This window comes from Octodon degus, unplaced genomic scaffold, assembly GCF_000260255.1.
Source record: "Octodon degus isolate 3935 unplaced genomic scaffold, OctDeg1.0 scaffold00145, whole genome shotgun sequence".
In the NCBI taxonomy this organism is placed as follows: Eukaryota; Metazoa; Chordata; class Mammalia; order Rodentia; family Octodontidae; genus Octodon; species Octodon degus.
Window position 1 is genome coordinate 6,220,274 of NW_004524721.1, and position 25,568 is coordinate 6,245,841.

General features: G+C 44.5%; 1 protein-coding gene across 13 annotated transcripts in view; it reads right to left on the bottom strand.

The window, feature by feature from the left end:
* Positions 1-25,568, bottom strand: part of Kiaa1217 (KIAA1217 ortholog) — a 326,909-nt gene that overhangs the window by 140,840 nt on the left and 160,501 nt on the right. For 8 of the 13 annotated variants that reach the window (XM_023701997.1, XM_004641889.2, XM_004641888.2 and 5 more), the window contains one exon: positions 7,933-8,131. In XM_023701997.1, coding sequence (XP_023557765.1) covers positions 7,933-8,131 — 199 coding nt within the window. Of the gene's footprint in view, positions 1-7,932; positions 8,132-21,227; positions 21,309-25,568 lie in introns of all 13 variants that reach the window. The other 5 variants (XM_023701993.1, XM_023701990.1, XM_023701989.1 and 2 more) reach the window with 1 other exon arrangement.

The following is a 25,568-nucleotide window of genomic DNA, read 5'->3' on the forward strand; positions in this document are numbered from 1 at the left end:
CTGCTACAAAGTTCGGGAAATCTAGTTGCAACCCAGGAAATTTAATAGCAAGAGATTTCTAAAGATACCTCACATATCTGCAAAAGTAAAAACAAGCGCATCATGGATCCACACAGTGCTCTTTTATAAGAACACTTTTTCATAGGTGGAGTGACTGGTGGGTAAACGCGATTGTCTTCCCTTCCTTTAGCAAACCTTGTATGTGAAGATCCTCGATTGTAAAGAACAGACAAGGGGTATATTCCTCCTATCCCAAAGCTGTGCTCTACTGTAGGAAAGGATTTCTTGACTATTCTTGCCAGTGGTTAACTCCCAGCCCCAGATTCATGATTTATTTAAAGACTGACTCAGTTTGTAAGAACTCCACTCAGAACATTCATTACAAGTGCAAGAAAACTGAGGCAATTTTCTTTTTTTTTAAATGCAAGATAGCCAAATTAAACTACTTCTGGACTCTCATTGTACAAGGGATGTTTATGACTTCTTTCCATCTTTTCTATTATTACTCTTTCCCCAAAGACAGCACACCTATATCCATAGTCTATTTAATATGTTTCAGTATATTGCTATTTTAATTTTATTGTATGAGTATAGGATCAGCACATGGTTCAACTGATACCTTAAATGAAACAGCAATTTTGATAGTAGAGAAAACTCCATAAAACTTTGGAGTATTCTCTGTAATGTCTGAAAATCATCTATGCAGCTTACTGCCCCATCTCTCTAAGTTGTTAGTTACACCGACCAGTATGTGCCACATTTCCTGCAGCACAGTCCACAAGGTCCACTACAGCTACGCCTACAGAGGGGCACAGCCACAAAGCTCCAGGCCAGCAGTAGTTAATTAAAACAGAAGTGGATATATCGCATGGCTTACACAGTCGTGGGCTAAATGTTCACACAGGGCTACCACAGAGCCCAATGGACAAACAGCAACTGTCTCCCATCCCACCTACAGGTGTGACTCCAAAGCCATGCTGCTTGGGTCAGGAAGCTGCTGGGGCAACTGCAGAGCCCAGCCACACCTGAGCGCAGTACTAACGACAGCATGGGAGCCAGATGCCCAACCCTGGCAAGCTAGTGACTACATGCTAGGACCCTGGCAAATAGTGCTGATGAAAACCTAAAGGCCCCATGATCACCCCGCTGCCTATGCCTCGCCCAGCACCGGGCACATTTGCTACCCTGGAGCCAGTGTGCTCTCCTGCCATGCAGCAGTTGGCATGGTGGTGGTGCTTATTATCTTAGGCACCCAGGCGGCCCACTCGGGCCAGGGTGCTGGCTCTAAGACTATGCAACACACTCTGACATTTTTTTTGCTAGTGCCCTAAAAGAAACTCAGGTATGCCAGGCCTTCTTACCTGCTGCAGAACTCCCTTCTGCAAATTAGGTTTTCTAACATTACATCTCAATCAATATCAGTGCTCAGGAAAACAAATGTCATAAATGTTTTACTTACTGGACAACATAATACTTGTTTTTCATCTGTTTAAAAGTAATTTTATTTTATTTTTATTTTTTTTTTAAAATATTCACGTTCAGCCTAACGCCGGCCTACTGCCTGCGTCCACAGCCCGTGATGACTTCTGGGGGAGGTGGGTATTCCCACTCTCCTGACCCACCCCATCTTGCATGGATGCGCAGGACGGCAGAGCCTGGCAGCCAGCAGCTTCTCCCTGCACGCAGAGGTAACATCAAGTTACCTGCCCAGAGTGAAGCAGCGGGCACGCTCAGTAACGCATACCCAGTTGGAGGTTGTCCCCCAACTAGTCTAAAATCCTCCTCTACTATTTTAAATCATTTTCCCAAAATGAAATGAGCTAACAGGAGAGTAGAAGGGAGAATATCAGGGAATAGGATGGCAGGGAAAGGAAGGAAAGAGAGGGGACAGAAGGGGAAATTGAGGCTCAGAAAGGATTTTTTTTAATTATTTATTTATTTATTTATTTATTTATTTATTTATTTGTGTGTGTGTGTGTGTGGCCAGCTCAGCCCACCAGGGGGCAGGGCGGGCTGGCATGTGGTGCTGGGGATTGAACCATGGTCGCTGTACTTTTGCTTAGCTTGTTGTAAGTAGGTGCTTTAGACCACTGATCCATCTCACCAGCCCTCAGAAAGGATTTTGATGTGTTATACACACATGGATATGCTGAATGAAACCCACTGCCCTGTGTAAGTCATATGTGTTAATTCAAAACAAAAACCAAATTGAATGATTCTTCAGATTTTCAATCTGAGTGTTTGAGGCAGTTCATCACAGGAAGGGCCAGCCGTCAGGACTGGCAAGGGAGGACGGTCTGCAGAAGCTATCCATTTGGAACATGGTCAACAAAGGATCCCGCTGCATCCGAAGGAAGTTGCTGCTGCTGTTCTTGTTTTCACTAGTTTTATTTTCAAATTCCTGAGGGCACAGAGAGGGGTGGGAACATCTTGCGGCTACCCTTTCCCCGAAGGCTAACTGTAGAGCAGCCAGACTCCAGCCCCTGCCTCTGGCCACATTCCAGACAGGCATTTATAAGACCAGCATCATGATTAAAAGGCAGCACTCCATCATTAAGACTCCAGACCTAATATCAGTGGGACGATTTTTCACGGAAATTATTTCTAAAACAAACTCACAGGAAAGTGGTTTTCCTTTTGTACTTCAGGCTGCCCTTCTCCAAATACTAATTTTCACTGAAAAAAGGAAGGAAAGATGGCACAAATTCCACTGGAAAGAATTCTGGCTGGGCCTTGGATGGGCGCAGAGGGGCAGGGAACCCACCACTTGGGGAAGTGGAGACAGAGAGAAGGTTCTGGAACCTGGCTGCATGATAAATCAGAGCCACTGAGCACATATCTTTCTTCACCTTGCCACTTTTTTAAATTTCCCGGCCACACTATTGGGCCACACTTCAACATCAGAAAGGACTTCACTTTGCTGTCATTTGGCTCCGACTGCAAACCCAGCACATCCCTCCCAAAGCGAGGCTCACATCCTGTGGTCAGCACAGATGACCCTCAGTGCCTGCTGGGCTTGGTTCTGGGGTGCACACTGCAGAATAGGCAGGACTAGTCTAGTCCCTTCCATTAAATGGCATGGCATTTGCATATGGCCTATGCATCACCTCCTGTGTACTTTAAACGATTTGAACACAATACAAATGCTGTGTAAGGGGCTGTTGTGCAGGGTTGTTCAGGGAATACTGACAAGGACAGGGAAGTGTACATGTTCTCTAGAGACATAATTTGTTTCTCAGAGGTTTTCAAACTACAGTGGGATGAATCTGAGTATCTGTAACTGGAAGATTCAGAAGGAAACTTGTATTTATGGGCTACATAAACATTATGTACATAGTGTTCAGCCTCCCTGCATTCCTTCCATTCCAGTAATACAAGGACGCAACAGAAACTAGGGGTTGTTCAAGTGGAATAATTGGGACGTGGGCATGTTTACCTCAAGACAAGGGCACCCCAAAGTGAAGGAAGGTTTCCTTCCCCAAGGTGAAGGGCTCTGCCCTCAGGCCTCCCCATCAAGCAGGGAAGGATGTGGGTGGCAAATTGCACTCTGAGCTGGATAGGCGGGGACTCAGGCTTTCCTCGGTCAGTCTCATTCTGGGCCCCGGGCCAGCAGTGACGGCCCCACAGTGGCATTCCTGGGGTGACTCCCGGGGGAGCACTGCAGTGAAGTCAGGGAGGTAGAGCTCCACTGTAAATCTGCTCCCTCAAAACTCAGTGATCACAGTAAGTAATATCTTAGCGCAATATTTCTTAAACTCAAAATTAATTGAAGAACTCACAATGAAACAAAACTAAACATAGCCTTGTCATAAAAGCCAGCGACTGAGCTCCCTGGAATTTACTCAAAGGAGTTGAAAACTTCTGTCCACACAAAAACCTACACAAGATGTTTTTAGCAGTTTTATTCATAACTGCCAAAATCTGGAAGCAACTAAGATGTCTGTCAGGCGGTGCATGGGTAAACTGTGACACATCTACATGACGGAATATTATTCAGTGCTAAAAAGAAATGAGCTATCAAGCCGTGAAAAGACATAAAGGAAACTGAAATGCAGTAAGTGAAAGGAGTCAATCTGAGAAGCTTACATATGGTCTGACTCCAACTTATGTCCTTCTGGAAAAGGCAGAACTACAGGGAGAGTAAAAAGCCTGGATGTTGCCAAGGGTCCAGAGGAGGAGCGACACCTGGGCACAGAGAAGGCTAGGACAGCGAGCACTGGGTTTGCTCTGTATGGTGAACATACCTCAGAATTCGTCCAGATCTGTAGAATGCACCACAGCAAGATGAACTCTAATGTAAGCCACAGACCCTGGGCGGGAACGATGTGTCAATGGAGGATCATCCATTCTAACAAATGCACTACTCCAGTGCCTGTGTAGACTGGTCAGAGCAACGGCAAGTGTGCCGGCATAACGTGGCTATAGGGCCTCTGCTTTTCTCCCAGTCTGCTGTAAACCTAGAAGACTACAGTCTATTCTGGCTTGTGTCTAGGTGTCCCCCCAAAGCCTCATGCAGTCATAGGTGGGGCTTTTTCAGAGGTGGCTGAATCTAGGGTGTGTTACCGATTCATGGCTCAACGCTAGGATTAAGAGTGTGTGATTACTAAAGCCGTCCACTGGTTGGACTGGCACTACACTAGTCCCGGTACCCTGGATTCAGTATAAGACACAGAAAGAGGCCTGTCCTTCCCTCCCTTGTTGGTTTTGCTGACTTGTGAGTGCCATAAACTGTTTCTTCTCTGTGATGCCCCTTGGCCATGAGCCATCCTGCCTTACAGCCAGCCAACTGTGGAATGAAATCTCTATAAACTGTGAGCTAGCTAAACCTTTACCCTCTAACTTTGGGTGTTGGGTACTTTGTTTCAGCAACTAGAAAAGTAACTAAGATAGGCTTTAAAAATTATGATGAACAAATCAAAAATTCAAATACAGATCAAAATGGTTTTGAAGGCAATTAAGATAAATAACAATACAAAGATCCCAAAAGATAACCAGCGCTTCCAAATGGCCCAACAATGGGTTTCTAAGAGGTCTCTGCCCTAAGTGTCTGATACGCATCCTCTAAGTCCTCATGGGGTCACAGCTGAACTTCTGGGCCACCAAGGTGCTGGGGGACAGCTCCTTGGCTGGAGCTCTGGAGAGTGTGGCTCTTCCCTGAAGCCAGTATGTCTCTGTGTTAAATAAAGCCAGGCCTACAGGACTTTCCCCAAAGACAAGCCTGAGCAAGGCCCCTGGAAGGGAGATTGTGTTTAGACACTGTCTGAGTCACATTTTTCCCTTTGCTTCCCGTCCCTATCAGGAGGGTTACACCATGAGGCCCAGGTCTGGTAGGACAGGTATTCCCGCACAGCCGCAGGGGGGCGCTCAAGGGCAGCTCCGCCTGCTGCGGCCCCAGTCTCCCTCTCCGAGAGCACAGCTTCCCAAACATGGGCAACCTCGGCATTTGCCTCTTCTCTGTGTTCTGTTTCTGTCCAGAAATCATAAAAATCACAAGCCACGGAGCTCCTCATGGCGATGGCAGAATAAACACCGCAAACACATTTTTCAAGCTGCTGTGGTGCCTCGGTGTTCACTGGCAGTTTGCCACAAGGTGGGCTTGGGGTCTGCCTGAGTGCCTGGGAGAAGCGTAGTCCCTGCCAGCAGGGTTCGCCCGAGGGCTGCCACCAGCTCCCGCAGCCTTCTCTCTAAGGCTTGGTTCCTGAGCCCTGCAAGGCTCCACCTGCACTGCTACCAGCCTGGCTGCCAGGGAAATTCCTGCTTTCACACAGAAGAGCCCTTGTGCAACAACAGGCTTGGCCTGCGTGCTGAGGAGGTGAGGAGGCGGCCCTTATCTTCACTCCGTTCTGCAAAGCAGAGGCTATCTTTCAGAGACCCGACCTGTATTCATTTCCTGCAAAGCGCAATGCAGAGATTCCTCCCTAGGTCTGGCTCTTGCTTCCAGATGAGTAGGGTGGAGAAAGAATGGAGCTCCTTGATCCTGATGGGCAGGGGCAGCCTGGTAACCCTGGGAAGGCCTCGGTCACTTTCATGCTGCCTTGGCCAGTGTGCTCCCTGGATGTGCCCCTCCTCACGTGTCCCTGTGCCTTCCTTTGTAGGACGGGACTGGTAGGAACCAAAGGCCTGGCCCTTCCCTTCCTGCAATTTAAGTAACTGCAGACTCAGGCACACATGCCAATGAGCAGCTTTTCTGTGGTCTTCCTCTCTTATTTATAAAATAAGGACCCCAGACAGATTATTAAGAATAACTAAATAATATTTAATGCTAAAATTTAATATCAAGTACTTGTTTGGGCAGCACATACGCTAAAATTGGAAAGAAACAGACTACCACGTCCCTGCACAGGGAGACATACAAATTTATAAAGTCTTCCATAATTCAACCTACCCTATCCATCACATTGTGCCTCATAACTAGAAGGAGCTGTTATGTGTTAATTACAACTTTAGAAGATGCACTGAATTGCCACAATGTACACTATAAATTTGTATCATTATCAATGAAAAGTGACCAGACAAAAGGATAAGTAGTAGTATTGGCAATACAAATGATACTGTTTTGGAAAGCTAAGGCAGTATCTGAACCCAGTCCTCTCTGGCTACTCAGAGCTCAGCAAACGAGAAAACAAAATCGAGGTACCGTCACACCTGTCTTTCCCTTCCTTCTTCCTGCAGTGCACTTGCTGGGTTCTGCTCAGCATAGTTCAGCTGTTCTCTGCACAAAAGATTTTTTCATGTCTCTCTGTTACCTGCTCCCACTGATACAAACACAAGGACCCAACGGAAGGCTTTGAAAGTCAGAGTAAGCATACAAAATGCCAGAAGAATAGAAAAAGGGGTCTAAGTCCTATGTCTGGTCCATCTTATTAAATGTACAACAAAAAGAACAAAAGAAAGAGAAGAAAAGAAAGAAAGTAAACCAAACAAGACAGAGAGTGAATTTCCAATACAAAACTACGAAGGATACATGGTAAAGGTGAAGGCAGAGTCCTTCTAGCTTTCAGGAAAGCCTATGGAGAGGCAGCGTGTGCCCAACACAGCAAGCCCCTCCATCATTACACACAGCGATGAGGAGAACAACTTTTACTTAATGGCTTTAACTTACAGAACCAAGCATAGTGGGCGCATGGTGCTTCCCCTTGAGCCGCTCACATCGGCCAGTAGACTACCAGGAAAGTGGAGTACGGCTGGTGAGGAGCTAGCGCTCAGGGCACCTCCCGCAGCCATCCTGGATTCTGGGCTGGGCAGGATACTGGCAGGTAAGGTGCTGCTCAGCCTAGAGTCTGTGCTCTAGCATTTCCTATTCCAGGAACACAGGCAAACACCACCTCTTGGCTCAGGTTGCTCATTCTACCTGGTTCTCAATAAGAAAGCCACAAAACAGGCTCAAAAACAGCTTGGATTTCACCTGATTCTCAGCAAATCCTCAAAGTTTGATGGTGGCAACGGTATGGATCTCAAAAGTCCCCCTAAAACCATATGCCAAGGGGTGGGTTACCAGCCAGCGGCATGTCTGGGAGGCACGGGAACCTTTAGGAGGTGACGTGCGGTAGACAGAAGTCTTTGGGGGTGTTCCTTAAAGGGATGTTGGGACTCTGGTCCCTTCCTCTTCCTGGCTGTGCTTCTCAGGTATCAAAAAGTGCGCAGCTTCGCTATTACACTCTCCTCACCCTACGTCTTGTCTTGCCACAGGCCCAAGGCAGTAGGGTCATGGGGCCATGGCCTGAAACCATTAGCCAAAACGAAGTTTTCTTCCACTTACACTGTTATTTCAGGAATTCTGCTACACCAACAGAATACTGACTAACACAGTATCAAATCAATGAAGCTCCTCAGGATTCGTGTTTTCACAAATCAAGATCCAACTGAAATTTTAATGCAGGGATCTACGTTCAGAGGTGTAAACAGGTATCAGCGCCGGCTCCCCCAGCTTACCCAGAGATCTCTCTTTTGTCTGGTTGGTGGACCTCACCACAGGAAGGCTTGCTCGAGTCCGGCTGCCTCTGGAGAAAGGACTTGGTACTTCACTCTCAGACATGGCTTCCAAAGAATCCCCGGACGTCTCTGATAGATGCTCCGCTGGGTCACCCAAATTAGGAGGCTGAGGACTGTGAGACAGTTTGGGGCTTCTGGTCTACAAAAGATATTTTAAAGAAAGTAGGGAAATAGAATTATTCACCATGCTGAAAATATTTTCAACAGCACCTCTGCCCAACTGAAAAAAATAATACAACTGGGGGAAATTTTCTACCAAAAGGATTGAATAGGAAAAATCAAAGATCCAGGGGGGTAAGTTTCAGCTGTAAAAATTACTGGGACAAAAAATTATCCAAGTATGCCATTAAGATATTTTGAAATCCCTGAACATCTACCACACGAGTGTCATTTCAAGCAGGGAGCTGAGGACTAGCATGCAGTACAGGAGAATGATGGCAAATCAATTTCTTTTGCCAGACAAATTCTCACAGTTGTTATCACAACAGATGGAACTGGGTGCTCACACCAGAGTAAGCTGAACACAGCTAGTCTCTTAAAGTCTTATAGCAGGCTATTTTTAAATTCAGTAAACTAAGATATTGAAGGGAAATATTTATGTCACTCTTGAATATTTTTATTTTGAGGCAGAAATCCTATAAGTAAGATTGTATCTAGCTTTGGTTATTACCTTCCTAGCCAACAAAAGTATCTATAATAACAACCCATTCATACAACACCTAACTGAACTTTCTTCTTTTTCTTTTTTGGTACCAGGTATTGAACTCAGGACCTCACGCTTGCTAGGCAGGCGCTTAAGCCATGGAGCTGTCTCACCAGCCCTCTGAACTTTCTTTCTAGTTATTAATGCAGGAATGGCAGTGTAAATATGTAAAATCCTTCTAATCTGTTAATCAGTAATATTCTTTGGTAAGAACTACATACAAGGTGAACATTGAGGGAGATTCAGAAAATAGACATGTTGGCTGATATCAAAGTTACTAAAACTGTGAGGCTTACATAGAACAAATAACACAAGACAATGCATGATTAAAGTACAAACTATAAATTGTGTGGTCTTTCCTTCCATTCCTACTGCCACCTACTGAGCATCTACTGTGCAAGGGCCTAGGCTAGGTACAGGGGAAAAAACAATGCACAGCACAGACGTGTCCTGCCCTCATGGCATTTGTCATTGAGAAAGGGGACATACATTAAAGGCAAATTAAAAATGCAACAAGGGTGTGTGGCCTGGGCTGGCGCTGGGTGGGTGGAGCTATATATGGCTAGAGTCCAAGAAGCACATAACTTTGACCTCATGGAAGAGGGAAGCTGGGGCGAGGGTGCAACGCAGAGGACAGGGATGAAGAGAAAGACCTTCTAGGTGTAGGGAAGAGCATGTGCAAAGCCCCAGGGCAGAGACAAGGAGCAAGGGCTGGAGGTTCACAGGACAGAGGCCAGATGGCCTGCAGCACTGGAATTCTGGTGAGAAGTCTCAACTGCAAGGTAACAGAACACCAGGGAGGTACTTAGACAGCGGAAAGGGTGAGGGATAGGTGAGATCTGATCTACTTTTTAGGGGGGCCTGATCTACTTTTTAGAAGGTCACTCTGGCTATTCCATGAGATTATACATCTAGAAGGGCAAGGAAAGGATGTTAGCAAACTAGGGAATGAATGCATTCCCTCAGCTTTCCCTTCTCCCGCGGGCCACCCCTGGTTTGCACCACAGGACTACAGACACTTCCCACCAGGCTAACTGATCTGCAGCCGAGTGTTCCCACATTCAGAGAGCTCAGGGGCCAGTGGTAGCATGCAGGCAGCTCCCAGGAGCTGGGTTTGACAGTTAGCTACATTCTTTAGTTTCCTTTCATCCTTCCCAAGGCTGCCAATGCAGTGTGAAGTGAAACGCTAAGGCACTTCGGGGCCACCTTCCAGGGGAAACACATCCAGCTTAGGGCCTGCTCTCTAAAGGGGCTGTGCTTGATTTCATGCTCTGCTGTGGTTGACCTGAAATTCTTAACAATTTAGTGGGAGACCCTGAAGACTATACAGCAAGTCCTGCTGTGAGGCTGTGGCTTCCACTCTTTTGACGGGTGGCACGAGTATGCCTGATACTCTGGGAGAGCCCTGTGAGAATGGGGTGATCAGTTTCTTCCTCTTTCTTGATGGAAGTACAAAGAGACCCCTCTCTCAGCAGCAGTTCCATTATCGGCGCACCCACAGTGTGGGACACCTCTTAGAAACTTCTGATTCAGGGAAACAGGAATAAGGTCAGTTCTCTCCTTTCTGGGTCCCTTAAGGGATGTGGCTTTGTGGAGATGTCTGAATGTTCCATAGGAAACTCAGCCAATTACAAGTCCATCAGATTACAAGCCAAAATTATGACCAGAAAGGATACCCATTCATAGGTAGACTGTCTTTTCTTGGTTAATTTTTCTGTGTAAGTTTCCAAAGTAGTTTATTCCTGAGTTTTTTCACAAAGTCTGCTTCTCTCATGGAGATCTGGCTTTGGCACTCTTTAATAACAAATGTTATCTGAGTAGGAAAATCAGCCCTAAATCACTGCTTAGCTCACCAAAATTTAGATAAATTCATGTGGCCTTCAATTAAATAGCTTCCTACTTACTATGCTCAGCAAAATATCTAGTTAAGATGTTCCCATTCCTAACTTCCAAAAAATGAGACACATTTAGTTTAGGAGATGGTCTAGGAATAATATTCCTTGAAGCACTATGGCTCTATTTGCTACCTCTGCTGTTTGGTCATCTGCCTATGGCAGATACATTACATTTGATGAGTTGTCATATTCCACTGCAAAAGGCAATAATCCTTGAAGAAAATAAAAACTAAATCTCTATTTCTTGTTTGGGGGCATTATGGTAGTAGGTAAATATAAAAATAGAAACATAAGGGCTAGCCTTGTTTTTCCTGACTCCCTACACATAGTTATTCAGTTCCAAGTGTGCATGCCTCTTGTTTTTTATGTCATTCACTTTCTCATTGAAAATAATCACTGCATATCAGCAGTCTCCTCACACAACACCCGCCCCCTGAGGCCAGCCTGCTGCTGAGATACCAGTTAGTGCAGAGAAAAAGACACCGGGGATTGCTGACGACGGGGTCAGATGCCCTGTGATCTGACACATGGAGAGAAAAAGCATCTGGAGCAGGAGCGAGGCAGCAGGGCAGTGCTAGGCACGGGCAGCAACTGGTGGTGTGGGCGGTTCTTGAGCTCCCAGGGTACGTCAGGTATACTTGGGGGTAAAGTGTTTCATCTGAAATGTATTAATGTTGGGGCCGGGGAGATGGCTCAGTGGAGTAAGCGCTTGGCAAGCACAAGGGCCTGAGTTCAATCCCCGGTTCCACCAGAAAAAAAAAAACAACATAGATTAATGCTTAAATATTCCCTCTCACTTGGAACACGCCCTATCTTTTTTGCCTCTTCCAGGGGCTGTTCTGGAAGTCCTCTTTCATGAGAGTCTTCAGTTATGCTGTTGTGACTGCCTCAGTGTGTTGAACTGGTTCAAAACACTTGCGGCCTTTCATGGTCAGTCTGACCTTGAGGAAGAGCCAGAAGACAGACAATGGCAGATCAGGTGAACAGAGTGGATGAGCATACACTGTAATGTTTTATGTAGAAACTGCTGTAAATGTTTCGAGTCAACTCAGGACAGAGAGACAGCCAAGAAAAGACAAGAAAGAGGTCTTCCAGAATTGCTTTGGAAAGAGGCAGGGATGATGGGATTAGTGTGTTCAAAGTAAGCAGAAGTATTTTGAGGGGGATCCACAGGAATGTATTTAAATCACTTCAGAAAGGTAACTTTCACAGTTGCTTTTAAATTTTATTTATTTATTTATTTATTAGAGAGAGAGAGAGAGAGAGAGAGAGAGAGAGAGAGAGAGTGGTGTGTGCGTGTGGCCAGCTCAGCCCACCAGGGGGCGGGGCTGGCTGGCATGTGGTGCTGGGGGATCGAACCGCGGTCCCTGATGCTTTGCTAAGCTTGTTCTAAGTAGGTGCTTTAGACCACTGAGCCATCTCTCCAGCCCCTCACAGTTGCTTTTAATCACACTACGTATGTGTTCACTGTGGATGAGTAGATATACATTCACTATTATTATTTATTCATAACAACTGGACAAGAAGAACTAAGGACATATCACTGTGAAAACTAAGCGGTTTGGGGACCAACAACTGAAATAAATGTAATCACAGTGTACTGCAAGCATGCATTAATAAAAAAAAAATTAAGGGCAGTGGGCAAAGGAGACAGCTCAGGCAGGCAAGGTTCTGACTACGCTGCCTTGAGCTGAACAGTGAAGTTTATGGTTTCTGCTGATTGGACAAGCAGCGGCTACCTCATCTGAGCTGGACCAATCAAATTCCTTCCCCTAAAAAACGAACTGAAGAGAACTGAAGTGTAGGTCACTTGAAGCTGGTCTAAAGTGGTCAAGGAAAGTGAAGGAAAAGTAGTTTGGAGAGAACAAAGCAGACCTGCATAGGAACATAGAGATGGCAGACCCCAACTCTCGTGAGAGGACAAGAGGAGCAGTTTCTGTTTTCTATTTCCAAACCACTGTGAGGCCTTGTCAACTAATTCCCCCAATTAGTTCCACCTTTGTTCCTACCTTAATTGGAGATGACTATGTGCCTTGCAAATGAACTGTCCTAATTCTAATTGTTCCTTCTCCCCAGGCTGCTATGGTGCTCATAATCTGAGTAATAACCATGGAGAAAGCTTAACTCTCTGAGCAATAGTTCCCATTATTTTCTATTTCAAGGATTAATGTTTCATGTATACATAACATGAACATGGTTCCAGTACAGGAACTGAAATAAAACCATGGCTGAGGTGTAGCTCAGAGGCTGAGCATGCGGTAAGGGAGGAGAAGGAACAAATATATCAGGCCTTTGCTGAACTGTGCCAGGTGATAGATGCATGCTTATTGTCATTTAACCCACATGGTACCTTCATAAAACAGATTTCCTACAAAGTATGTCCCCTGTGGCATCTGCTCTGTAGAAATACGTAGCAAGGCAGTGCTAAGATCTAGTTTTCTACATGGTATTAACTTGAAAAAGACTGCCACGCTTGCATTTTATCATCACGAACAAATATTTGCTGAAACGTTCACCATATGCATTATGCTTTACTAGCACATCCGACTTACTCTTATTCTTTTATTTTTATTTTTTAAAATTTTTTATTTTTGCAGTGCTATTGGATTTAAAACAGTAGGGTTAACGAGGAAAGACAATTAGAACTAGAGTCATTGATGGTATATTTTGTTCTCATTTTCAGACCCTTTACACTCTAAACTGAAATGCAGAGGTCCAGGAAATGAACCTGAAATGTAGCTTTCCATAATCCGTTCATTGTCAGGAACAGTGGGGGCCTGGTTAACCGAGACACTCACTTTGCTTCAGAGTACACTATCTTGAAAAGAAAAATCAACATTGCCTTAATGATGAAGTTTCCCTTCATTCCAATTAGTGCCCAATTTGCCATAGAGAACTCAGAAATATAATGAAGTTTCCCACATGCAAATATATTCGGAATGACTCATCCCTAGTACTCATTAATTGACATGGTTAACTTAATCACGACACTCAGACATTGTGAGCCTCAGTTTTTGCACTTGTGAAACTTTCAACTCACCCTAGTCAAAATTCTGACTTCAATTGAACGGAACTTTCTAGTTGCTAGGAGCAAAGCATTAGGTTAATAAACAATGGGTCACCCAAGGACTTCAGCTTTTGTCTACTCTCCCTGCTCTACACTGCTCTAGCCTCAGGGAGGATTAGGGAAAATTAACGAACTGCTCCTACAGAAGGTCCAAGTTTCTGAACCGGCTTCCAGAGTCCTTCCCATAGGGATATCACCTTCCTCCTAGTCTTCCAAAGGTTTTGAGTTTGGGATGGGGAAGGAAAGGAGGACAAAGCTCTTTCAAGGACGCCGGCTTTCACTCAGCCTACTGTCCTTATACAGAGCCACCCTGTGTGGCTGCATCTACTGAGGTCCTCTCCCTCCAGCCTGGGCACATAAGTTCCACATGAGCCCTGGCTCCATGGCCAGGTGAGCCTGAGCCCTGCTTTCTGCACGGCTGCCTGCTACTTCCCACAGCCTGTGGCCCAGGGCCAGGACAACACAGGCTGATCCAGTCATCTTCCCAGTGCTCTTCCAATACTGATGGTCACATGGGAATAGTCAGGAGGGCCACGCTCCAGATGATGACAAGAGGAAATAAAACGTAAGGAAGGACTGCAGTGTTATTACAGCCTTGTTGTTCACAGGTGGACCTGGCACTGAAGACTCAGAGAAATGATGTGAGAGGAGAATAAATCAGCTTTTATTTTTATTAGAATACTTGGGCACAAGCACTAAAGGGTTCTGCTTTTAATCAACAGCAAGAAATAAACTCATAAAATTGTGTGTCCAAGTGTATCTCTGGGTCTTCAGGTTGTCAGGCTATGGACACATGCCAGGCATACTAATTGCCGGCCACTTGTGGACCTCCTAACAAAGTGGATACACAAACTCAACCCGAGTGAATGCCACCTTCCAACTGGGCCCAAGTGAGATTCTCTTCCCCTAAGCTCTGTAAATTAGCACCTCCCTTCTGCAACTCAGGCAAAGGGGAAGCATTTTCTCTTGGATCTATTCTGATGAAATATTCTTGATAAACTCAGTCTACACCTTATTTCTTCAAGGCTAACATTTCAATATTTTCTTCCCTCTCCCACCAAAAGAGTACCCAGACGTTATTCATGATTTTCACCTGTGAAAACAGAGCCATGTTTGGTCTGGAGAAAGGGCAGACGACCCGGCAGCTGAGTAAAGCACAACTGTGTCTTCTGTCTCCGAGTTTTCCTTCCCTGTGTGTATTACCTCATTATCAGCTCAGAAAGACGCAGGAGCCGTGATGCCAGGAACTCCTCCCCTGCAGGCAGCACGGGAGCCAGCCACAGGAATCCGTGTGGGCAGAGAGTAACCCACCCCCGCTGCCCACCCATCCTCACCCCTGAAGTCCTCTCCTGCAGACACCAGCAAACAAAGGGCAGGGGCACCTCCTGTGCAGGAAAGAACTCTTCCTCATCCTTTAAGGGAACATCACTCCACAATCATACTCCCCGTAGGGTGTAATCTGTGTTAGATTCATCTTTTAAGATACTATTAATTTATCCTTGCTCTTATGATTGTAAAAAAAAATGATTTTAAAAAATTATGGAACTTCTACTTCTATCCTAGACCTCCTGGAAAGATTGCCAAGCCGTTGAGATCTGAGGTCACCCCAGGGAGAAGCGCTATTTGTCACAGAGGCCATGGTGTGGACCCTCACCCTAATGTAGATCTGAAAGTAAAGACAACTGGAAAATGAATTTGGAGAGAAGAGGGTTACTAATCTGGAAGGAAGAGGCGGAGTGGATGATTTTTTCAGGGCAAAGCAGGTGGCAGTTTTATTAACGGTGAGGCTGATGCTCACCAAACTGTGTTGAACTGGGTGCCATCTGTAGAGAGAAACCCACCTGGGAATGTGGCTGTGTGCTTAGGGGGGCTGAAACCAGGGAGCCAAGCTGGGGAGCCTGGCAGCGCTCCCCATGCACCTGCCTGCAAACAGACGCCTGGGAAGCCATTCAGTTGGGGCGCCAAGAGACCCAATCCCTAAACAGTCTTACTGGGTAGGACAACACAAGCTCCCTAGGCCCTTTACAACCCCAAGTGGGGAGACAGTATGTTCCCTGGATATGTTCAGCATGAATTCCTCAATACCTGCGGAAGCTAAGCCACACTGGTTTGGAAAAGCGAGTGGCAAGGAGCAAACCTATACATACTACATCTTTCCATACATCTAAAAACCACTTGGGCAGTTAGATAGCAGTTACAGTATGCGCAGTTCTGGAACACTGCAGTCACATTGAAGGTGTTTTTAAGGACTTTTTTGGTATAATTTAGGCGATGGAAGCAATATACCCAAATACTGATATTGGTTTTCTTTTGATGGTGGTATTATGGGCAGCATACTTCCTTCATTTCTCCAAAACGAGAATATATTGCATTTGTATATCAAAGAATTTACTGAATATATACTAATTTTTAAAAGAACAGATCAGAGAAGAGGATGACTGTCACAAACATTTAGGATCCAGGGGCTTCCTGTCTATGGGCGAGCTGCAGGTAGTCATGCCCGTTCCTATGGACTGGGCACACTCAGTATGACTGCATCAGGCTGAAGGGCTGGTCCCTCGAGACAGTCCTGGAAATGCTATTAGTGCGTGGGGAAACAGGCTGGGAAACACACTCTCTTCCTTCACACCATGCACAGTATGGCAAGAACCCAGAATTGCAAGGACTTCTAATTCCAAAAAGCTTCAGTTGGGGAAGAAGTGCTCAAGCCTTTAAATCAATTTTGGGCATGCAGATCATACTTCACATGTTAAAGAGACACAGTTCCACATCCTGCAGGTCTAATGTCATTACAGTAACTTAATTTTAAGGCTCTTAAAATTTGACTCCAGGTGAACTTGGAATTTTAGCGCTTATGTAAAACTTTGCAAACATTTTCTGCTTTTTAGTCCTGTCACTATTTGGAGGGAACATGATTCTTCTTGAAGGGGTTTTCTTCTGCCTAGAGTAGGTACCTAAGTTTGCGGCCCTGAGGACAGAACATGGCACTTTGCCAGGCCAGAAGGCTGGCTCGACTTTCCAGCTTGCAGGATTAGACGTCAACCTGCCATCTGTCGACCTGGTAGCTTACCTGCGACATGATGTAGAGTCTCTTCTGAAATGATTCCCAAATTGGCTGCTGTCTGCCACCTCCCTAAAGCCAGCCTTAGACCCAGGCTATTTAGAGAAGACAGGGGCCTCTCTCTCATCCTCTCTATTTAGCATCCTTCTCTCAAGTTCAAAAGATGCACCATCAGCGAGTTCCACATCTGGAGCTCATGGACTCCTTAACTCAGAACCCCAGTCCTTTCTGACACTCGCTCAAGCAAATACTATTCAGTATTATGTTGTCTTCTTTTATTTTGCTGATAAAAAATTTAAAAAGCTACCTGAAGAAGACTGCTGCTCAGTTGTAGACCCTGCCTATGATGTGACTCTGGGTCTCATTCATGCAACTGTGAGCAAGCAATACTTGTTTTAGAATTTAAAGTGAAGAAAATATTTGGCCTTCTGGAGAGTTATTAAGTATTACTTTGTCATACAAAGAAAATTATGTAAAATATGGCATCTACCAAAAATCCTGAGGCTAAATTTAATGTTGAAGCCAATCATAGTACTGATTCTTTCTTTCAAGTACTGATTATTTCTAAACTTGTTCCTTTTTTTTTTTGTTGTTGTTGTTTTGATGTATTTATACAGGGTCTCACTACACAGCTCAGACTTGTAGTAATCCTCCTGTTTTCAGCCTCCCCAGCACTGGGACTATAGGCGTGTGCCACCTTGCCCAGTCTTGGTGGCCAGCTCAGCCCGCCTGGGGGCAGGGTGGATGTGGCACATGGTACCAGGGACCGAACCCCAGTTCCTGCGCTTGCCTAAGCAGGCACTTAGTCCACTGAGCTATCTTGCCAGCCTGCTTCTTTTTGTGATGTCTTGCCTTTGATTTTTAGAGTATCTGCCTTAGAGTATATGTCTCTTTATAGAATCATGCAATCAATTAACTTATTTCTTCCTTTCTTTCTCAAACCAGTAAGGTGTACATTAGAAACAAATACAATGTTCAACAGGCTCTGGTTCTCAAGTGCTGCTGGTGGTAGTCTGAGCAAGGCAGCAGATGCCTTTGGAATTCAAACCCAGGAATTCTCTTTTAAAGGCTTCAGGATAAAAGGTGTCTGCATAAGGATTGCTGTTATTACAGTGATGAAAGGAAAGGGACCTCCTTACAGGCTTTGAAATTTCCAGTGAAACACAGCCAGCAGAACATGGAGTGCTAAGTACATACCTTAGGAGACTTCCAAACAAAAGCTATTAATTAAATCTGTCCCCACAGCCTCAGTTTCAATGCTTCTGAGGGACGTGGGCCCCAGGGCCAGGGGTGGGACCCCAAAAGCACAACAGCATTTTTGTAAAATAGTGAGGCTTGCCCCAACACCAAAGGCCCCAACCTCTGGGAGGGCATGGCAGTGATCTGGGACATTTTCCATTGTGCTCACTTATAGAGAGCCCTTTTTGGTCCTTGTCATGGTCCAGGAAGTTCATGTTTGTAATCCCATTGAAAAGTTACTGAAATTCTGGTGAGTTAATTTTAATCTACCACTTCCAGTGCAACTTATGGTGAGAATTAGGAAACTAAGGCATATTTGTAGTTAAGGGGAGCTGAAGGGTCTTCAGTCTAGCCACAGTGGTGGCTATCCACAATAAAGGCTTGACTCAGGGCCAAACCTAAGTTTTATTAATTTGTAAAGAAGGGAGTGGCTTGAGCCTAAGTGACTGTGAGAATGATGGGAAGGACACAAGATCACTGAGCTGGGCTAGATACCAGGCTTGAAATCACCTCTGCAATATGCAGAGATGAATATGCAAAGAGTAATCTGCATAACACAATGAGATAGTATGTGCTATTCTGGGGTCAGTGCCTCACCTCTGACGTGCAATCTTTCAAACCCTGGGAAGTCACAGCCTCTACCTGGAGGCTCAATCCGAGGCAAGCACAGGTCTCCATTATGCAAGAGAACAATGTAAGGGGACTTTCAGGGAAACACTGCCCCATTGCCTTTGCTTCAAAGGCTACCATCAGCACCTCCACTCGACAGCCATGCATTGCTCAAAGCCAACTGAAGGGATAAGGAGAAGTCCTAGATGGCTCTGCACGCATCAGTACATGGGAAGAGGGCCAAGTGAAGCCAAAATGGAGACAACTGCTCCTCTTTCAAGGAGAGTCACCCAGGTGATCCTCCACACTCTCTGCTCCAGAATGGGGAAAGCCAAAGGGAGCTGGACCAGAGGAGCTGCCCTTGGCTGTCCAGAGCCACTAAATCTTCCACACTGTGCCCTTCCATACATCATGGAGATACAGTTTGCTGTTATTATCTAACTCACACTATAAACACACACATACACCACCACCACCACCATCTGAGCAATTTCATAGCAATCACTTTCAAATGAAAAATTACTTGATGAAAGTTCTGACTAGCTTTCCTGATCAAAACTCCTTTCTTCCTCTAATCCTGCTATGTTAAAGAACACCTGGGTTTAGAGAAGAGAGCAGACAAAATTAAGGGTGACAGTGCTTGCTGCTTTTATCGTGCTATTTTACAGAACACAGACTCAAATAATGACTCATACTAGTGGTGCAACTCCACATGACACTTTTCTGAGCCTCAATTTTCACTGTAATTCAATAACCAGAGGGCTTAGGGGTATAGTTCAGTGGTATAGCATTTGCCCAGCATGTGTAAAGTCCTGGGTTCCAACCCCAGAACTGGAAAAAAAAGTGTATATCAATAAATAAAATTTAGGGGTTGGGGAGTTGGCTCAGCAGTAGAATGCTTGCCTAGCAAGCTGGAAGACCTGGGTTCGGTCCTCGGCTCCAAAACCAAAAAATAAAACCCCTCCCAATAAATACGATGTAAAAATCAGAACGTCTTCTAAAGATAGTTGTGAGGACAGCAATCTGTGAACTGTGAATGGTACAAAACAGTTGGCTCCCCTGACGTAGTACCCTTTCTTTAAGGTAGATCTAAGTAGCTTAGCTTCGGTCAGATAAGGGAGGTCTGATGGATCCCAAATGAGGCAAAAAAGGTAAAAACCATTGCTTTATGTTTCCCTTCTGGCTTTGGTTTCTGTTCTAAAAGTAGGGAAGCCAGTGAATGGTTATATAAAGTGGCAAGGAAGGGCTCACATGGCATTCTTTCTCCTCTCTGCATTTCATTTAATGTATAATATTCATGCAAGGAAATGTAAAGATGTCTCTATTTTGCATGGATGGTAGAAATGTGAAAAATTCGTGGAAAACTTACGGGCAGACACTTGTCCGAATTGGGATACTGGGCTGGGGAGATAGCTCAGTAACATAAGTGCCTGCCTCACAAGTATGAGATCCTGAGTTTGATACCTGGTACCAAAAAAGAAAAAGAATTGAGATCCTGTGGACTATAACACAATGATTCTTTTTAGTACTTTTTAAATCTAGCCCACATTTAACTTTTGTCTGTTTGAGCAGGAACTTTCTAATTTGAGCTTGTTATTCTAAAAAAGAAAAAAAAAATCAAAGAGACTGATTATTTGAAAAGGGAAGGTGAAGAGGTCAGCACGGTCACTGGAGAGTGACCAGAAGGGAAGGAGGTCACCTCTGTCCAAAGGCCAGACAACGAGGCACTTCCTATGGACAATGCTTTTCAGGCCTCACAATGAAGACCAAAGTGCATGTTTAGGAGACAAATATGAAACGGTCCATGTTTGGGGGACGAAAGGGATGGGGTGCCTGTGTGCCGCAGTGTCAGCTGGCACAGGGATCCGACATCAAGCCAAATGGTTGGGAGCTCTCCCATTTCTTTCAGTTTAATATTCTAAGTTAACCCCATATAAAAGGGCACTGAGGTTAATGGGAAGATAAATAATAAGCCGACAATTTACTGGAGTCAGATTGCCAGGAATCAAATCTCCAATCCACCAGTAAGTACCTTTGTGGTCTCAGGCAAGTTACCTTTTGGTGCTCCAGTTTCCTCACCTATCCATGGGGACCACCATAGGCCAGACTCCCACTGCTCTAGGTTATTACTTGCAAACTGCTTAGCACAGCCTGCTGACACGCTGCAAGCTCCAGACATACGTGTTCGCTCCTATCCTCCTCATCACCCAGCATCTACCAGTAAAACTATCTGAACCAAGTAGTAGAGTGGTTGAAGCTGAGCACAGTAGGCTTCTTCCGCTCTGAGCGAGCTTGTTAGAAGGATGCAGGGTTCTGCATCACTGACCAGGACCGGGCCACTTGTTTTGTGGACCATTTTTCAGGTGACTGTGCCAAGATGCCTGACTTACTGCAGCACTGTTGCTGACACCAAATGCATGTGGGGGAAGATATTAAATATTTCAAAGCGAGCATGCAATTAGTGTTCACTTGAATATCAACTCCCATCACTTAAAAAGGCACACGCTTCACAAGGCTGCAGGCACTGGCACTGAATGGGGCTTGGGGCAAATAGGAAAGAACAGGCAATCTGGTTGTGTCACCACCACGGATTAGAATGCCACACACTGATGAGTAAAAAGGTGCCACTCAATGCAGAGAAAGAAAAGGTAGAGTACTAACTCGCTGAGCGGATTCAATTTTCATCAAGTACCTTTGAATATCAAGTTCTGCCTGAAGAGAGTTCAGCATGCACTGCAAAGCCTGTGGACCAGGAGAGAGAGAGAAAGAAAGAAAAAAAAAGGTAAAGAAAAGAAAATGAAACATAAAGATATAAAGAACAGGTTGACCAGTGGACCTTCAAGATAAAAAGACATTGGAGTTACCCCTTCCTCCCAAAAGAAAGAAAGAAAAAAAAATTGCAGCTCCTTCCTCCAAAGGAAGGCTGAAGGCAAGTCTTAACTAGTGGTAAATTCTCTCCAAAGTTCCTTGCTTCAGGGCCTCTGACTTCACCTCCTACAATTTGAGTGTCACAAGGACCTTGGTCCCTGCGGCTGTCCCAGAGCCTGCCCATCCCACATGAATACCTTCCTTAGTAGGAAAGCAGTCAGGTGGTGACGCCCAAGGCTTCACCTCGATTGGCATTGGCCACTGGGATGCCAGCCCCATGCTGTCCTATGAAAGCGGTCCTGTGAGTGGGCCACACCCAATAGGGATCTGCAGAGGGACAGCGGGCCTTACACTAGCATGTCTGGACCTAGGGGGCCCTTCAGTTTACAGACGCTGTGCTAGGACTTAACATTTTACTTCCCTTTGACTCACTAATCTTTATTTTTATTTTTTACATATTTATATTTTTTGGGGGGAGGACTGGGAATCAAACTCATGACCTCCTGCTTGCCAAGCAGATGCTCTGTCCCTAAGCTATATTCCCAGTCCTTGATTCCCTAATTTTTAGACAACTTACGATTTTTAAAAGTTAGAGAAGTAATTTTGTGCTTTAAAAAGGAAAATTTCCTGCCCTAATTCTGCCAATGCAGCATCCTCACTGTGTATTATTACCTATGCATTCAGATATACTCATCTGTCCTACCAACATACAGGTACCTCTAAATACCACAGATGGGCTGGTGAGATGGCTCAGTGGTCTAAAGCACCTACTGAGAACAAGCTTAGCAAAGCACAGGGACCGCAGTTCAATCCCCCAGCACCACATGCCAGCCAGCCCCACCCCCTGGTGGGCTGAGCTGGCCACACACACACGAATAAATAAATTTTAAAAAATCATTTAAAAAATAAATAAATAAAAATAAATAAATACCACAGAAATTAAACTGCACAATATCCAGCATCCATATCCTCAGTTTATACAAGATTACACTTGAAGGTTTAATTCTGGCTTGGTTTGTAGGTTAGAGATCTCCTGAGTCCTCTTTTGACTATATATTTTTTAATTTACCAGTGGAAAAATTTCATTGTTAGTTCTCATTTAGTTCAAGACTTGAGGAACGTAAAATGCTATTTTTTATTAAATTTCTAAAGACTGTATTCTGTCCTGACTTTTAAAGTCACATAATAACCACTTTCCGCACACTCAAGTCATACACCATGTAAGGATAACAACAGATAGTAATAGGTTGTTGGAAGGATTAAGTGAGATTGACGCTTGTAAAACACTAGGCACTATTCCTGACGGAGAGTAAAAATGCAAATATGGAGTTTTATATAAGTCTTTTTCCCTTACCTGCATCATCAAAAATGCTGTAGTTTAAAAAATGGACAATAATATCAAAAAGCCTTAAAATTTTGCATTCCCTTCTAATTTGGTCATTCTACATGGACCAACTGACCCTAAGGAGACAAAGCATGGCAAGTCACGTTGTGTTTGTAAATAGCGGTGTGTACACATAATGAAACCAACTAAATAAGTAGCCACTAGCAATGCTGTAAACAGAACCAAGCTTCCACTTGTAATTAAGTAGATAAAGTAATGATTTTTTTTTGGGGGGGGGGTAACCAGAGATTGAACTCAGGACCCTGCGCTTGCCAGACAGGTGCTTATTCTACTGAGCTATCTCCCTGGCCCGATGATTTTTTTTTTTTTTTAAAGAAAAGGGAAATGTACTTTTTTTTGATCTATGAGTCTAAAGAAACAGAAGAATACAGCAAAATAATAATAGAGGCATCCTATGTGGGTCACTGGAGTGTAAGTGACTCTTTATTTCCAGACTGCATGTATCACTCTTGTAACAAAAACTAACAAGGAAGAGTTTTTAAAAGTCATATAGAACTTGTCACCAAGTGCTTGCTTGTGACAAGTTATTATTTGTGCTTGCTTTTCTACTTTTCTGGCTTGTTTTTACCTCTAAACACTTAACACTGAACATGATATAAATAGCTACAGATAAATTTAAGACGAAAAAGAAAACAAGGTTTTATCCATTTGGGAGTTCTACAAATAGGAAGAACTGTAGGATCACAACTAAACGCTCGCTGTGCTTGCTGCGGCCATTTGGCTTTCGCACGCTGTGGTGTGTCCCTTGCACCACCAGGGGGTGCCACGAACCGGGCCAATGCAATACAGTCTCCAGCGTGACAGAAAGTGGCAGCTGGAATCCAGACCTGCAGGGAGCAGGACGCCTGCCCTCCCCACCGGCTGTTTCTAACCAGTCTGTGAAGGCATTACTGTAGGCTGACTACTTGCACATTTATCCCCCAGTGGCAGGAGGGGGAGCTGACTGGTGCAAGTCAGGCAGATTTAACAGTTTCTATTAAACAATCATTTTAGCCCCTTGATACAAAACTAACATATGCAACATAAGCAAATGTGGGGGAGTCAATTTTAAAGCAAATCTGAACTGAAAACACAGTGTATCAGGAACTTGGGGAATTAATACAATTTCAGGTCTTTTGGATTTAAAAAAAAAAATAGAAGTTACACAATTGAGAAACCCAACTGAAATATAAATTCTTTTTAAACTGGGAAAAATGACATAAAACTGCATAGCCGTGTGAGACTGAGTCAGACTGACGTTTATGATACAGTAATAATCTTAAAAGACAAGGACAAGCAAACACAAAAGGTAACAACTTCTAACAAAAAAATAGAAAGAAAAAAGTTTAGGATGTATGTCTTATGAATTTGTAATCCTAAGAATTTCTAATTTTTTAAAAGGCCCTGTGCATCCTAACTAATCCTACAATGAACACAGAGAGTGACTGGGACCAGTTTTTGGAAAGAGACAGAACTAGGCTTGGGACCTTGGGCATATCACCTCGGCTACATTTCGTCTGCAGTGTCATCCGTAAGATAAGAGGGACGATAATGTTGAAAATGCTAAAATGCTACACCAGTGCCTAGCATGTAAGTACTCTGTCTCCTAAGAGCCTGGTAAATATGTCACCCTAGCTTTTGTGAAGATACAAGAGGAACAAAAGACCTCCCAAACCCCTCAGTGCTCTTGTTCTTTGGAGTCAGAGTCTGATTTATTTATTTTTTTAAATAAAAACTATCACACATCTTTGCACGTGATCCAGTATAGTACTGACTTTTCAAGTAGTGGGTTTGAAAGGCTATGCTCATAGGCAGCTAGCTAGATAGAAGTTAATATACAGTGAGAGGGGGACCCGACCCTTAAGGAAGTCAGCAAAAAAAACAGACATCAGGATTACAGCTGATATGCACCTGAAAAAGGCCAGGCCTCAGGATGGAGATGCAATGGCCAGGCCTGCAGGCCTCCCTAAGGGATAAACAGCAACTTGAAATTACACTGCAATTAGCACCTCCTGGTCATCAAATCCAAACAGGCATCAGTCACCAAGTGGGTGACCAGAGCCTCTGGACCCATTCCTTCTCCCCCAATACCTTTTCTCTTTCCATGCATCCCTGCTACGTGATTCACTTCCCTAATGGGTCACTGTGACTTACACTTAAATCCTATGGGTTGGCTGTGATGTGATCCACGTTGCACCATGCTACAGCTGCTGTACAAACTGCCCCTGACCAAGGGCTCAGCAGCCCCCCACTGGAGACAAACCTTCTGGAAACCCAGGAGCTATTCTTCTTGCCCTTATTTCCAATGAACTCGCCTAATTTCTCCTTTGGTTCGTGACTTCATTCTTCAATGCTGTGAGTCCACAAAGTCAGTAATTTGCCATCTAGCAGCTCAGGAGTTTTATTTCTCCACTATCACCACTATCACTTCCATGACTTTGCTACTGCCTGTAGAGCTCAGATCGCCAAGTAAATGTCATCATACGGTGGGCTTTCGGCGAGTTCTCACGTTACACACACCTCTGTGCATGACCACTACACTGACTGGACAAACTGTGCCAAGCCACTGTTAAATGCTATAATGCTAGCATGGTCACTCACTTCCAGCTCTGTATCTCAGTACTCACTGTGCCTGCCTCATACAGCATGAAAATAAAATAGATACGTAAGAAATCTGAAATAGTTAATATACTCCTAATACCACATGAAAGATGGTATTAGGATAAAGAAACACATTGCCTATTCATATA